The sequence below is a fragment of the Mus caroli genome, chromosome 2, assembly GCF_900094665.2.
Source record: "Mus caroli chromosome 2, CAROLI_EIJ_v1.1, whole genome shotgun sequence".
Classification (NCBI taxonomy): Eukaryota; Metazoa; Chordata; class Mammalia; order Rodentia; family Muridae; genus Mus; species Mus caroli.
Window position 1 is genome coordinate 10,099,572 of NC_034571.1, and position 12,629 is coordinate 10,112,200.

At 40.5% G+C, this 12,629-nt stretch overlaps 1 protein-coding gene across 1 annotated transcript in view; it reads right to left on the reverse strand.

Moving 5' to 3' along the window:
* The window catches only part of Cubn (cubilin), a 225,260-nt gene that overhangs the window by 134,451 nt on the left and 78,180 nt on the right, over positions 1–12,629 (reverse strand). Inside the window, exon 28 of the mRNA XM_021155681.2 lies at positions 2,022–2,172. Within this exon, the coding sequence (XP_021011340.1) occupies positions 2,022–2,172 (151 nt within the window). The remainder of the gene's footprint in view (positions 1–2,021; positions 2,173–12,629) is intronic.

Here is a 12,629-nt window from a genome sequence, read left to right on the forward strand (position 1 = left end):
ACCAAATCCTTTTATTAGGTCAATTAGTAAAGTAACTTCTGTAAGTTTAAAACTCACATGATGAAGAAGAACATCCAGAAACTCTGCAAGATTGACCACATGTCTCATTTACTATTGAGAATCATAATATGTATTTCAAGTTACCAGTAGCCCCGTGGATTGCCACTAATATTAAATATGGAGAAGTCTACATTCAGATTTTAACAAAAAATTACATCAGAAGAGCATCTAACGTTCTTAACGGAGAGAGACACTTCTTACCTTCAGATGATTGAACGTGATAAGCAATCAAGAGAAAACATATTTGTAAATTTTTAATTTCATATGAAATACTTTTTGCTACTTTATAAATAGGCCTTATGTTCAATGAGTTTACCAATTGTAGGTTACCTAGGTGTTTCAGAGAATGTTTAAAGTAGGTTAGGCTAGTAATGATATTTGTTAAGTTAGACACATGACATGACTCTAGATATTTTCAAGTTATAGTGGGTTTGTTGGTATATAAAACTCTATCACAAATAAAAAATCCTTCATCTTGATAAATAAGGGATCTATAATTGAGAATTCTATTCGGCAGTTCTGAGATTTACATGGGAGGGTTGTAATGCCAATAAATCTCAAGCTTCAAATGTGCTTGCTTATGTACCTCTGATTCATGTTCTCTCTGTCTCTCTGTCTCTCTGTCTCTCTCTCTCTCCCCTCTGCTCCTCCTCTCTCCCCTCTCCCCTTTCCTCTCTCCCCTCTCCCCCCTCTCGTACACACACACACACACACACACACACATGCACGCAACTCACACTGCCATTCTCTCTGTGTTTCTGTTTTTGTGTGCATTTACATGTGCATGTTCATGCCTGGGACATATATGCACTGTGCATCTGTAGGTAGGGCTTTGAGAGCAATCGTGAGTATTGGTCCTTACTGATTTCCCACCTCTTGTTTAAGGCAAAATTTTTCATTGATCTAGAACTCTGTCAAATAGGATAGCCTAGCTGGTCAGCGAGCACCAAGGTTCTGGTCGGCCTCACCTCCTATCTTTTCAATGCTGGCTTTATAGGAGCATATTACTGGGTGTGGCTTGGGTTCCGTGATTTAACTAGATTCTCATGGTTGTAAGGCAAGCACTTTACCAACTGAGACATCTCACCAGCCTTTACCACTGATTTTAACAGGAAGGTTGCAGTTTAGGTATCTGTGAGATTTCTGGAATACCAGTGCAACTCTATCTCGCCTCGATTTACTGACATTCACCATGAGTCCTAACACCATGTCTCACTGGTTGAGAACTACTGTGGATGTAGGGTAGGGGCTAAGAATTCGCATTTCGGAAAAGTTCCTGTGCTCCTGCTGTTACTGGGGGCTGCATTTTAAAAACCATTGCACAGGTTCCGTCAACCTATAGACTGACCCTCAGGAGATGAATTTTGAAGTCTCATGACTCTAATTAATAATGAGTTTTAGGAAAGTAATTATTTCTACCTGTGCCTTAAACACTGGTTTGTCGATAGTCTTCAGTATGTCCCTAGTCTGTTTAGCAGATACAAGACACAATCCTCGATTCTTGCATCCAGTTCAAATGATCTGCTCCCACTATTTCTCTCACCCCAGCCCTTTTTTTCCTCTTTGACCTTTCTGATTCCCATTCTTTATATTGTCCTGATCATTCCTTCTCTGACAAATGTCAAGGTGAGCCTTATGTCCCTTTCTGTTCTATGGCACCTGGGACACTCACTTGTCACCACCATGTAATGTGTCTACTCTAAGGCAGATTATCACTCCACCCGCTCAAGCAGTTACTCAAATCTCTTCTACTTTAACTTTGTTTTTTCTCAGAACTTCAGCAAAATTTATCTCCTGGAATTCCACAGACATCTCAGTAAGTTATCTATAGCCTAGCTCTAGGTTACTACTTTGCTTTCATTATTTGTTGATGCCACTGTTTCCAAGGAAGGAATTGGTAAATAAATAATTTTTGGCCAAATAACAATTATTAATACAATGGAGATCAATGAGTGGCTTACCATGGATGAACCAGTGCATCTTAAATCCTTTCTCTCCAGAGTCAACCCCATCTGTATGGAATAGTACAATAAGTTTGGGGCCTGTTGTAGCTCCTGGTGGGGGGATATTTTCTCCACAGTAGCGTCCTATCCGTTGTGGTCCATCATAGAGCTGAAATTAAAGAGAAATTTCCCTGAGTAAAACACGACACATGTTTTTTGTTTGTGTGTGTACATTTGTTTGTTTGCTATTCTGGAAAAGGATCTTTCTCTTCTCACTTAGGAAAAAAGAATGACTCAAAATGTGGCCTCCTCATGTGGTGGGCCATCAGATTACCTCTGAAAACCCCTGCAGTCTACCTATATTACTTTATCCCAGTTACTTTAGAATGAGCTGCCTGCAATAACAAAATGGGAAGTATTGGAAAATATGCACACAGACTTCCTGGACTATTGTTTTTTTCTTGTGGTTGTTTTTGGTTTGGTTTTGTTTTGTTATGTTTTGTTTTGTTTCATCTTGTTATGTTTGAGAATCTTTCCATATAGCCTTGGCTGTCCTGGAACTCATTCTGTAGACCAGGCTGGCTTTTCACTCAGAGATCTGCCTGTCTCTACCTCCCAACTGCTGGGATTGAAGGCCTAGCCTCTGATTGTTCTTTTTCTCAGGCTATTTTGCTCCCATGTGGCTTTTCCCCTCTTCTGTGCTCACCAAGCTCCCCATCATTCTATCACCCTTGGCTTTTTTTCTCACTGTTTAGTGGCTGTACATTCTGTACATCTGTGAATACATGCATCATATGGAGTCAGTGATTTTCAAACTGATGATAAGTTCTTTTATGTACTAAAATGTGATATAATGTGCTTTAAACTCAGCTATAAAAACCTTATAACCAGATTTTGCAAAGTACTTCTGTGGACTCTTTCCTAATTAAAATTATTTAGATATGAGGTTTTTAACCTTTGAATAAACCACTATGCCCCTTTGGGCTTTACTTTGGTTTGTTTTGGGACAGGGTCTCACTCTGTAGCCTAAGCAGGCTTGAAAAATCACAATGTAGTGTGGCTTAACCTTGTAGCAATTTACCTGCCTCAGCTTCTCATGTGTTGGGTCTGGAGGGTTGAGCCACCATGCCTAGTGAATTCTTAGCTCTTCAGTTGTGCTGCTAGGCAGTCTGCCACATCCCCTCCCTTCTTGGTGATTCACACAACATTCTCTTACCCCTATGACTTCGAGTTTCCTACACAGGCCACTCCTGGATTTCCTGTCCCTCACTGTTAAAAGCAGAACGCACACTCTGAGGGAAGGATTCCAGTAGCGATCTGGTGAATGAACATTTTGGTATCTGCCACGAATGCGATATACTTTAAAGACTTAATCTGCCTTACGATTTTTGTATAGTTAGATAAGAATTTGAATTATACAACTGTTAGTATCAGTCTAATAATTTCCTGCAGAAAAGGGTTTGAATCACTTTGTGGTCATCCTGTAATGTGGGGACCTAGTTGTTGTCTTGTTCAAGCTCATAATAAATCTCAGATTTCTGAATGTTGACCTGCCTCATCAAATTCTCAAACAGTTGTTCATCCTGCTGTGGGGATGGTCAGCAGAGGCTTCAAATGAGAAGCAGAGTTCAATAAGCTATTCACTGTTTGGAATTAAATCCATGATTTTTAAATAAATGGATCCTGATAGAGTTTGTTTCTAGGTTTATTACCTTACCTCTCTTGGTTTTGTGTTGTAAACACTCTTGCTTAACTACCTGTATTTCTTGTCAGGTTCCTAGCATACTACATGCACTGTCTAGTTTTCCCTCAACTTCACACAACCTGGAGACAATTGGGAAAATGAATACTAAATCTAAAACTGCCCTTAGCAGATTGGCTTCTGGGTAAACCCATGGAGCATTATCTTAATTAATGACTGATGTGGGAGGGGGCCAGCTCACAGTGGATAGTGCAACACCTAGGCCGGTGGTCCTGGGTACTATTAGGAAGAAGGACAAGAAAGCCATGGAAAGCAAGCCGATAAGCAACATTCCTTTGTGGCTTCCTGTTCCTGCCTCCCGGTTCCACCCTTGATTTCCCTCAATGATGGACTGTGATGTGGAACTGTAAACTTAAAATGGCCCTTTCTATCCTGAGTTGCTTTAGAACACAGTGTTTTGTTGCAGTAATAAAAAGTCTGATAACACTACGTGTTGGCAGAAGCCAGGAAAAGGCCATAGAATGAAAAAAGAAGAGGAAAGAAAGAAAGAGAGAGAGATAGAGGGAGAGATAGAGGGAGAGATAGAGATAGAGGGAGAGATAGAGATAGAGAGAGGGATAGAGAGAGGGAGAGGGAGAGGGAGAAGGAAGGGAGGAAGGAAGGAAGGAAGGAAGGAAGGAAGGAAGGAAGGAAGGAAGGAAGGAAGGAAGGAAGGAAGGAAGAAAGGAAGGAAGGAAGGAAGGAAGGAAGGACGGAAGATAATAAGAAAATCAGAAGAGACAAGAGCCAAAGCCATTCCCTTGAGTCTTGGGTTCTATCACCTTCTCAAGCTGGAGGTAGGGGCAAAATGAAGCCAGTCTATGCCATAAGTGCTCCCAGGCTGTACTGGGAATGCTCCTGAATCACTAACAGCAGAGTGTTTGTCTCAGTTTCAAGGTTTTCATCAATTTTATTGCATGAAGTCTACTTTGAAACTAAATACAAAAATAAATATACTGTCACCACATACTGACTTAATAAGCAAGTCTTTCAGCCTACAGTCTTTAAACCCAAGAGATTCTAACTTTGGGTTGTGGTTTAGTGACCAAAGCTGAAATTACTTGATCTTTAACTTGCAAAACTTAAGGTAAACATTTTTTGTGGCCATAAGCACCCTCTACCTGGTGGATTGTAGTAAGCAGTGGGTAGCAGGGAGCTGGGGACTGTAGTTGATTCTACACAGGTCATTATATATTATAATACATTATAGAGCATTCTTTTTCTCTCCAGCTCAACAAGGTTAAGAGCTGTGGAATTTTAAATGATGTAGATGGTATATTTTCTTCCTTCTAATGGAATCTTCTACACTAAAGAAGAACCCCTAAATGCCAGAAGCCAGTGGTCTGAAAAACCCCAAATTCCAGAAGCCAGTGGTCTTAAAATAGTACATTGTGTGTGGGACTGGGCGGGGTAGGTAGACAAGGAAGATGGGTTTGTGGAAACACTGATAAATGATAACTAAATGTTGTTATCCTTTGGAAAGAATGGAATGATGCATTACAATAAACACCAAGTAGACATATTTGAAAATGCTTAAATACAATGTCAAATAAATTAACGAATTAATTACTTCACACCAATACTTCTACTAGAGAGGGGGAGGACCATCCACCCAGCTCCTTCAGTTTTATGTGCTTTTAACATTTATATTTAATTAAATTACAGGTTTTTTGTTTGTTTAACTTCACACGGATGGCTAATGTACCTCCACAGTTCATTCCTGAGTAAACTCACCATCCAAAAAGTAACAGTCACCATAGAAACCAGCGGTGGTTTACCAGTCACCATAGAAACCAGCGGTGGCTTGCTGGTCTTGATTCTGTTTTCAAGACAGAATGTTAAACACAGGACATTCCAGCTGTGACTCATAGGCATGACCAGAAAGCTTGCTGGTTTGAATCTGGTAAAACTATGATTTCTTCTGCTTTCAGCAAGCTTGAGATCTACTCCACAGAGCCATCGAGAAGTTCTGAACTCACTTAAAGAAACAAGAATCTACAGATGAGATTTTATCACCTTGAATATGAATTCTAGTTTGTGTCACTGCAGGTCTTTTTAAAAATAAAATACTTGAAATGATTCTCACTTTGCCATTTTGGCCATCATTTCAAATGTGATACTGTGTATCATAAGGCCTTTTGTGTTCAGTCTTGTCAATTTGACTCTTAGGAACACAATTCATGTGTAATGTTTGTAATTCAAGTGTCCCTCACCCTCACCCTAACAAAAAACATCTCAGCCCTTATCAGGACACACAGGGAAGGAGTTTATTGTCCAGTCTACACTTCCTAAAATGCTGGGCTGCTTGGTTACGTCCTGTGTGTTTGAAAATCTGGTACAAACACAGAAACCATAGTAACTTCAGATTTCAATTACAATATGAAATGATTCATAGGCCCCTCTCAATATTAAGGGCCCCCCAAAAGGAGATGATATAAAATTAAAGACACATGCAGTATGTTAGCAACTGACAGAGAAGGCCCAATTATTGTGATATTAACAGTTCTTAAAATTTTGTCTGTTATTCTTAGTGTGTTTGATTATGATATTTGTGTAGGTATGCAAAGTATGCAAGGGTATGCATAGGTGTGGAAGTCAGAAAACAATTCCCAGAAATGTGTTTTCTCTTTCTACCATGTGGGTTCTGGGGATTGAACTCAGCTCACCAGGTATGCACAGCAAGTGCATTTTATCTGCTGAGCCTTCTCACTGGCCCAGTAAGAGAGGTTTTGTTTTGTTTTGATTGTTTTTAACTTGTATCATTGTATGTATATATGTGTTAATGGTTAATATATGTGTTATGGGGTCCTGAATGTATACGTGCATATCTAGAAGTCAGAGGATAATGTTCAAGAATTTATTCTCCCCTTTACCACAGTATCTAGGAATCAAACACAAACTCCCAGTCCTGCATCAAGTGCCTTCACTTGCTAAACCATCTCTCTAGCCCTGGAGATTAAAGTACGCTGGCATTTAGACACAGTGGAACACACCTTTAATCTTAGCACTCAGGAGGCAGAGGTAGGTGGATCTCCATGAGTCTGAGATCAGCCTGAGTTCCAGGACAGCCAGGGCTATGGCGAGACACTCTGTCTTTATTTAAAAAAACAATCAATTAATCAACCAAAAAGCTAGGTGGGTTCCTTTGCATCGCTGGAAATCAGAGTTTTAGTGAACAGAGCCTTGTGTAACATGTTTTCTGACTTGGGCCCCAGCAGGTTGTCCCTTTACTAAACCCATTTCAATTTTTTCTTTTTTGATTCTGGAGTTCACACCCAGAATCTTACCACTGCTAGGCACCTACTGTAGGCACCACTGAGCTACAACCACAATCCAAAGTATTGTTTTTCTATTCTTGAAGCATGTCTAGAAGTAAACTTCATTTTCTCAATCACAGAAGGTCAGTTGTAAGACATGGAAGGTAAATTAAGCCTTTCTTGTATGATACCATTAAACATAGGAATTTTTCATCACATCCTATTATATATAGAATGCTTGGAAACTTCCAAGGAATACTACTTCAACTCTGAAACTTTTTTTTTAATGTGACTGAAATAACTTAAAGAACTTAAACCCTTAAGGTGCAGCAAAGATTCCCCTATCTTTATAAAAAGTGAAACTGTAGTCAATATAATGAAGCTGATTAAGACCCTGGGCAGGAGTTCTTGGATGGGCTCTTTGAAGTCAAGTGTCAATGATGGAAGAGCAACCAAGTCATTTTCTTGTCAGGGCATTTCTTGTGTGGGTAGAGTTGGGCAGAGTCTAGCTACAGAAACTTTGCTTAGCACACAGTCTTGTAGAAGTTACTTAACTTTTTGAATCTGAACTCTTTATGAATTCGTAAGTTTGGTATCACTTGGCACGTACAGCCTTGTGGCAAATGAGAAAACTACATGGAGACAAGGTAGAGTGTGTTTGAAATGTTCTTCTAAGTTTTGGTCTGATATAAAGGGAACACTACTTTTTTTTTTTTTCACTAAAGAAACCACCCAGAAGTAACTTTGTGCAATGAAATATGAGTCTAGACAGCTGAGTCTGACTCATGTTTAACACTTTACAGAATGATCACTGGTTGAGCAGGCAGGGAAGAAGTGACTCAAGCCTGGAGATGGAGAGCCCTTGCTTGCTTACTTGCATCCTGTTGCTGTGGTAACCTTGGTTTGAGTTGTGACTGCAGCCATTCCTCACATTCTGGGTGAGAGCCAGATGCAAATCACCCTGAGTGAGGGGAGGGAAATTAACTCTATGTGTGGGAGGTGAAGAAGTGTGGTCCATCATGACAGGACAGCACAACAAGAGAGAGGACACCAGAAGGTGCTAAGGCTAGCATGATGAGATGAGAAGGGCCTGGATGAGCAGAAGGGGATATGCTTTTCCTTAGTTTAGTGACCTTGCTTCTCACTGTCCTTCCATGCTGTGGCTCCTGCTGCTTAAGCCCTGGAACTCAAGAGGGCAGGAGATGCTGAATTCTTGAAACACCTGTTTATTCCTCCCCTGAAATCCACAACTGCAGAATGCCTATGGTACTGACTCATTATCTTTCCAGTGCTGTAGATGAAGCCATGGTATTGTGTAGGCTGGGAAGGTACCCCACCTCTGAGTTCACCCCAAGCACAAAAGTAATCCTTATGGATGTTGTTAAGTTTTACATACACCATCTTGGTAAGCATGACCTTTATAGGTCACTTTAAAATTTAAAGGTTTTAGAATGTTTCTGCAGTTCTGCAAATTAAAATTGTAGAGTGAATACTGATACACAGCTGTCATTAGGAACAGGAAAAAGTCCAGGCCTTGCAGAATCTGTTGTTGAACTGCAGAAAGTAAAGGAGCCAAATGTTGCTGAAGGTTGAGAATGTGTGATACACACGCGACAGTGTTCCACCATGGCTCTGTGGGGCCTTGGTGCCTCTCCCCACTAAACATGCAGCCACTCACTCCTGGCACACTGGCATCGGGGACTCCCACACATGTCCTCACTACAGGAAAAGCCACAATGCCACGTGCTATCAGGGTGGAGCAGGGCATGTGAACTGCCCATCTAAAGTCAACGGTTACTCATAATGCCAGGGTCTGCATGTGAGTGACAGACCAGCAGATGACCACATTCTGAGTTATCCTGAGTTATTTTGTATCACTCTGAATTAGAGGTTTATCTCCAATCCAGATGGCTTAGTGGCCTCTCTGTGGGTTGGCTGCTCTCAGTCTGCTCTTGTTGCCTGTATGGCTTTAAGTACTGCTTTCTATGGATCACTTACATCAGAAGGCACAAAGGCTGACTTCGATACTTTTTGTTGTGCTTTGTTTTATTTATTTTTTAATCAATGCATAAACATAGATACAAGCTAACATTTACCTACAAAGATGTTTATCTAGAAAGGGCCCTAACTGTCTCACAGCAGCTGCAATGTGGCAACGAGATGTGAACTTGGACAGTAACACATATAATAGATATGTTCCATAGAAAAATGTCATTACAGGGTAGAATGCATGGAATAATCTATGAATATTAAAATAAAATAAACATAAAAAGGAGAACAGGCAATGAATACCACTAAATATTATTGGAAGCGGTGCAACTTAACTTTTTGTTTTGTTTTGTTACCTCTAGGCTTTTCTATGTTTTCTCAATCTCCTGCAGTGACTATGTGTTCTCTTTTGATTAGATAAGTCTATTTTTAATATATTATCTCTGTAGAACTATTCACATCATAACATAAATATGTCTTAGTAATGTTTGCCGTATTAGAATTACAAACTCCTCTAGGTTTCCAGTCACTCAGCTGGCCCACTAAAATGTTCTGCTATTTCCATATCTTTTTTCTGTGTTCAGAATCAAACATCAACATTTGTCTTAAAATGTTGTTACAGAAAGTAATCTGTTCCAGTGTTATTTTCAAACCATTTTAATCCTGAGCATATCCTTTTTCATGGTAACTATTATTAATTATTCTAATTCTTTATTAAAAATGAAGTCTTTAGAAGTCCGTGGACTTCTATAAATATTGAATTTTATGATCATTGATGGAGCAGTGAATACCTTGTCCCCCCCTAGGGAGGAGGGAAAGGCTTTGAGAGCCAAGCACACTCTCCTGTGTATACATACATAAATGGTTAGTTCCATAGGCTCTAGCCTTCAATTGTCCTGTCGTAGTGAAACACTAAATGCTTTAAACATATATTATTGTGCCTTCCAATGACCCGAGCATCTGCTGCAGATGGAAAAGCTTAGTTCATAGAACAAATTAAATCATGGAACCTTGAGCCATAGAGACCTAGAGTGCTTTCGCCTGCCTCTTCCTCCAGGTCCCCAGAAGAAAGAGTGAGCCTGCTAAGTAAGAACTAAAATGAAAGTTTTAATATATAAAAAGAAAGCAGAAGGGACCTGTGAGGAGTGGCCCCCAAGATAGATCAAATGGATATGAAAATGCAGTGATTATTCTGCAAGCCAACTTTAAAAGCTAATATATGTATGTATGCATGCATGTGTGTATGCATGTGTGTGTATATAATGTCTCTAATGCTGCAATTGGAAATCTTCCCCATTTAAAAAGTTAAACCAGAATTCTCAACTAAGATGTATGATATTTAAAACTTAACCTTGTGACCAGCACTTCCTACCAGTGCAGTGTGCCTGTATGCATGATCCTCCCTGTGCAGTCTGCATGCACACATGGTCCTCCCTGTGCAGTGTGCCTGCACTCATGGTCCTCTCTGTGCAGTGTGCTTGTACCCACGGTCTTCCCTGTGCAGTGTGCCTGCACCCATGGTCCTCCCTTTACAGTGTGCCTGCACCCATGGTCCTCCCTGTGCAGTGTGCCTGCACCCATGGTCCTCCCTTTACAGTGTGCTTGCATCCATGGTCCTCCCTGTTCAATGTACCCACAAGCATTGATAGTAGATGCCTTTGGACTTTTCTGCTTTTGGCTTAAGTATGGGAGGAAGAGAGGTGGAAAGTTGTGGGAAATAATGTCAAACTTTGTGCGTGTAAAGGGATTTTTAAGTGGCTTGGGGAATTGTGGTAGGTTTTGCTCTTATTCATCTGTATCCTATGCTTCAAGTTCGAGAGGCTATGAGGAGCAGAAACCAGAGCTCTTTTGAACCAAAGGCTGATTGTTGTTTGAAGGCTGCAGCTCTGCATCATTTTATATAGCAAACTACTCAGTTGAAAATTCTTCATCGTGAGGATGGTCAGAAAAGGGCAGCGATTTTCTTTTCTTCTCCCAAAGACAGGGGTCTTTGATAGCCAGTCTGATCATAAATGGATCCTCCTGCCTCAACCTCTAAAGTGCTAGGATGTGTGTGTGTGTGTGTGTGTGTGTGTGTGTGTGTGTATACCACCACTCTCTGTCTGAAAAGAATTTTGATTGCCTTAAAATAAAGAATTCATATATTTTTATAATAAAAAAAAATCACCGGGAAGTAGTGGCACACACCTTTAATCCCACCACTTAGGAGGCAGAGACAAGAGGATTTCTGAGTTCAAGGCCAGTGTGGTCTACAGAGTGAGTTCCAGAACAGCCAGGGCTACACAGAGAAACCCTGTCTCGAAAAACAAAACAAAACAAAAAAATCACATTTTCCCCAGACAATTTTAGAGTCAACATTTTGTCTAAGATGCATCTTGGACTGCTTAATGACGTAAGAGAAATCAGCTTCATTGCTATACTTTTCAAAGTTCTGAATGTAGATTATCCTAGTCGAAAGCTATATTCTCCCAGCTGGTATGGAGACAAAACTAAATGTCTGGCCTATAGAATGCACTTAAACTCACTTGTGAGTGACAGGTGCCCTACTGTAAGCAGGGCTATTAGCAGACAGCTAACGTTCTGGAAGCCCACTTCCTCTAAAGGACTGTTCCAGGAAACATGACTCATCTGCTCAGGAAATGAGCAAGGAGGCGCGCCCTGATCAAAGAGTCAAACCCACTGTGGCTCACACACACAAAACCTCTTCTGCTTCTCTGCTTTGTTCTAACCAGGAAGGGAGCTTTTAATTACCAGGCTGCTCAGCTTCAGACAGAAGCCCTGTGACTTTTGGAAGAAGGCTGAGAGGCAGAAGGAAGGAGCTCTGCTGTTCACACATGGGGACAATCTATGTACAACTCTGTTATCATAAGGAGGAAAATTTTTGGTGGACACATAAGTATTTATGTGTGAAGGGTGTAATTCTGAGCACGTGGGTCTAAGCACACATGAATGCTGCTGTGTGCAGGCCAAAGATCAACACTGGATGTCTTCAATTGCTCTCTACTCTGTTTAAGACAAAGTTTCTCCCCAATTTAACTAAGTTGGCTGACCAGATCCAGGGATCCTCCTGTTTCCACACGCCTATCCCAGTGCTGGGGTTACAGAGATGTGAGGTGTAATATCACACCCAGCTTTTTACACAGGAGTCTGAACGCAGGTCCTCTTGCTTGTGTGACAAATACTTAGTAACTAAAACAACTCTCCAGGTCCTAAATAAAGCTTTTGACTTAGTGCAAAAGGCTAGGGGCTGAACCATAATCTGGGAGATTCTATTCATGCTAGAATAATAATGCACTGTTTATGGGCATGTGTCCTATGCTGGGCATTATTGGGGGTTAAAATGCCTAGCAAATCTGCAATGAAGTCTCTACAAACTGAGGTGTGTGCAAGTGTAGTTAATGCAGAATTGTGAAATGCATCAATGATTCAAGGAAAAACTGATTGTTTCCTTCACCCAAATTTTCTTTCTAAAAGCCAAAAAATGTTACATTGTAGCAAATATACTCATTCTTTGTTAAAGGATTATAGAGAAGCACTGAGCAGTTTTTAAAGCCTAGTACTAACAGTTTCCAAACCTTCAATGTATCAATAGAACCTTTCCTCACAGAGCTTCAGTTAAATCAATAGATTAGAATATGG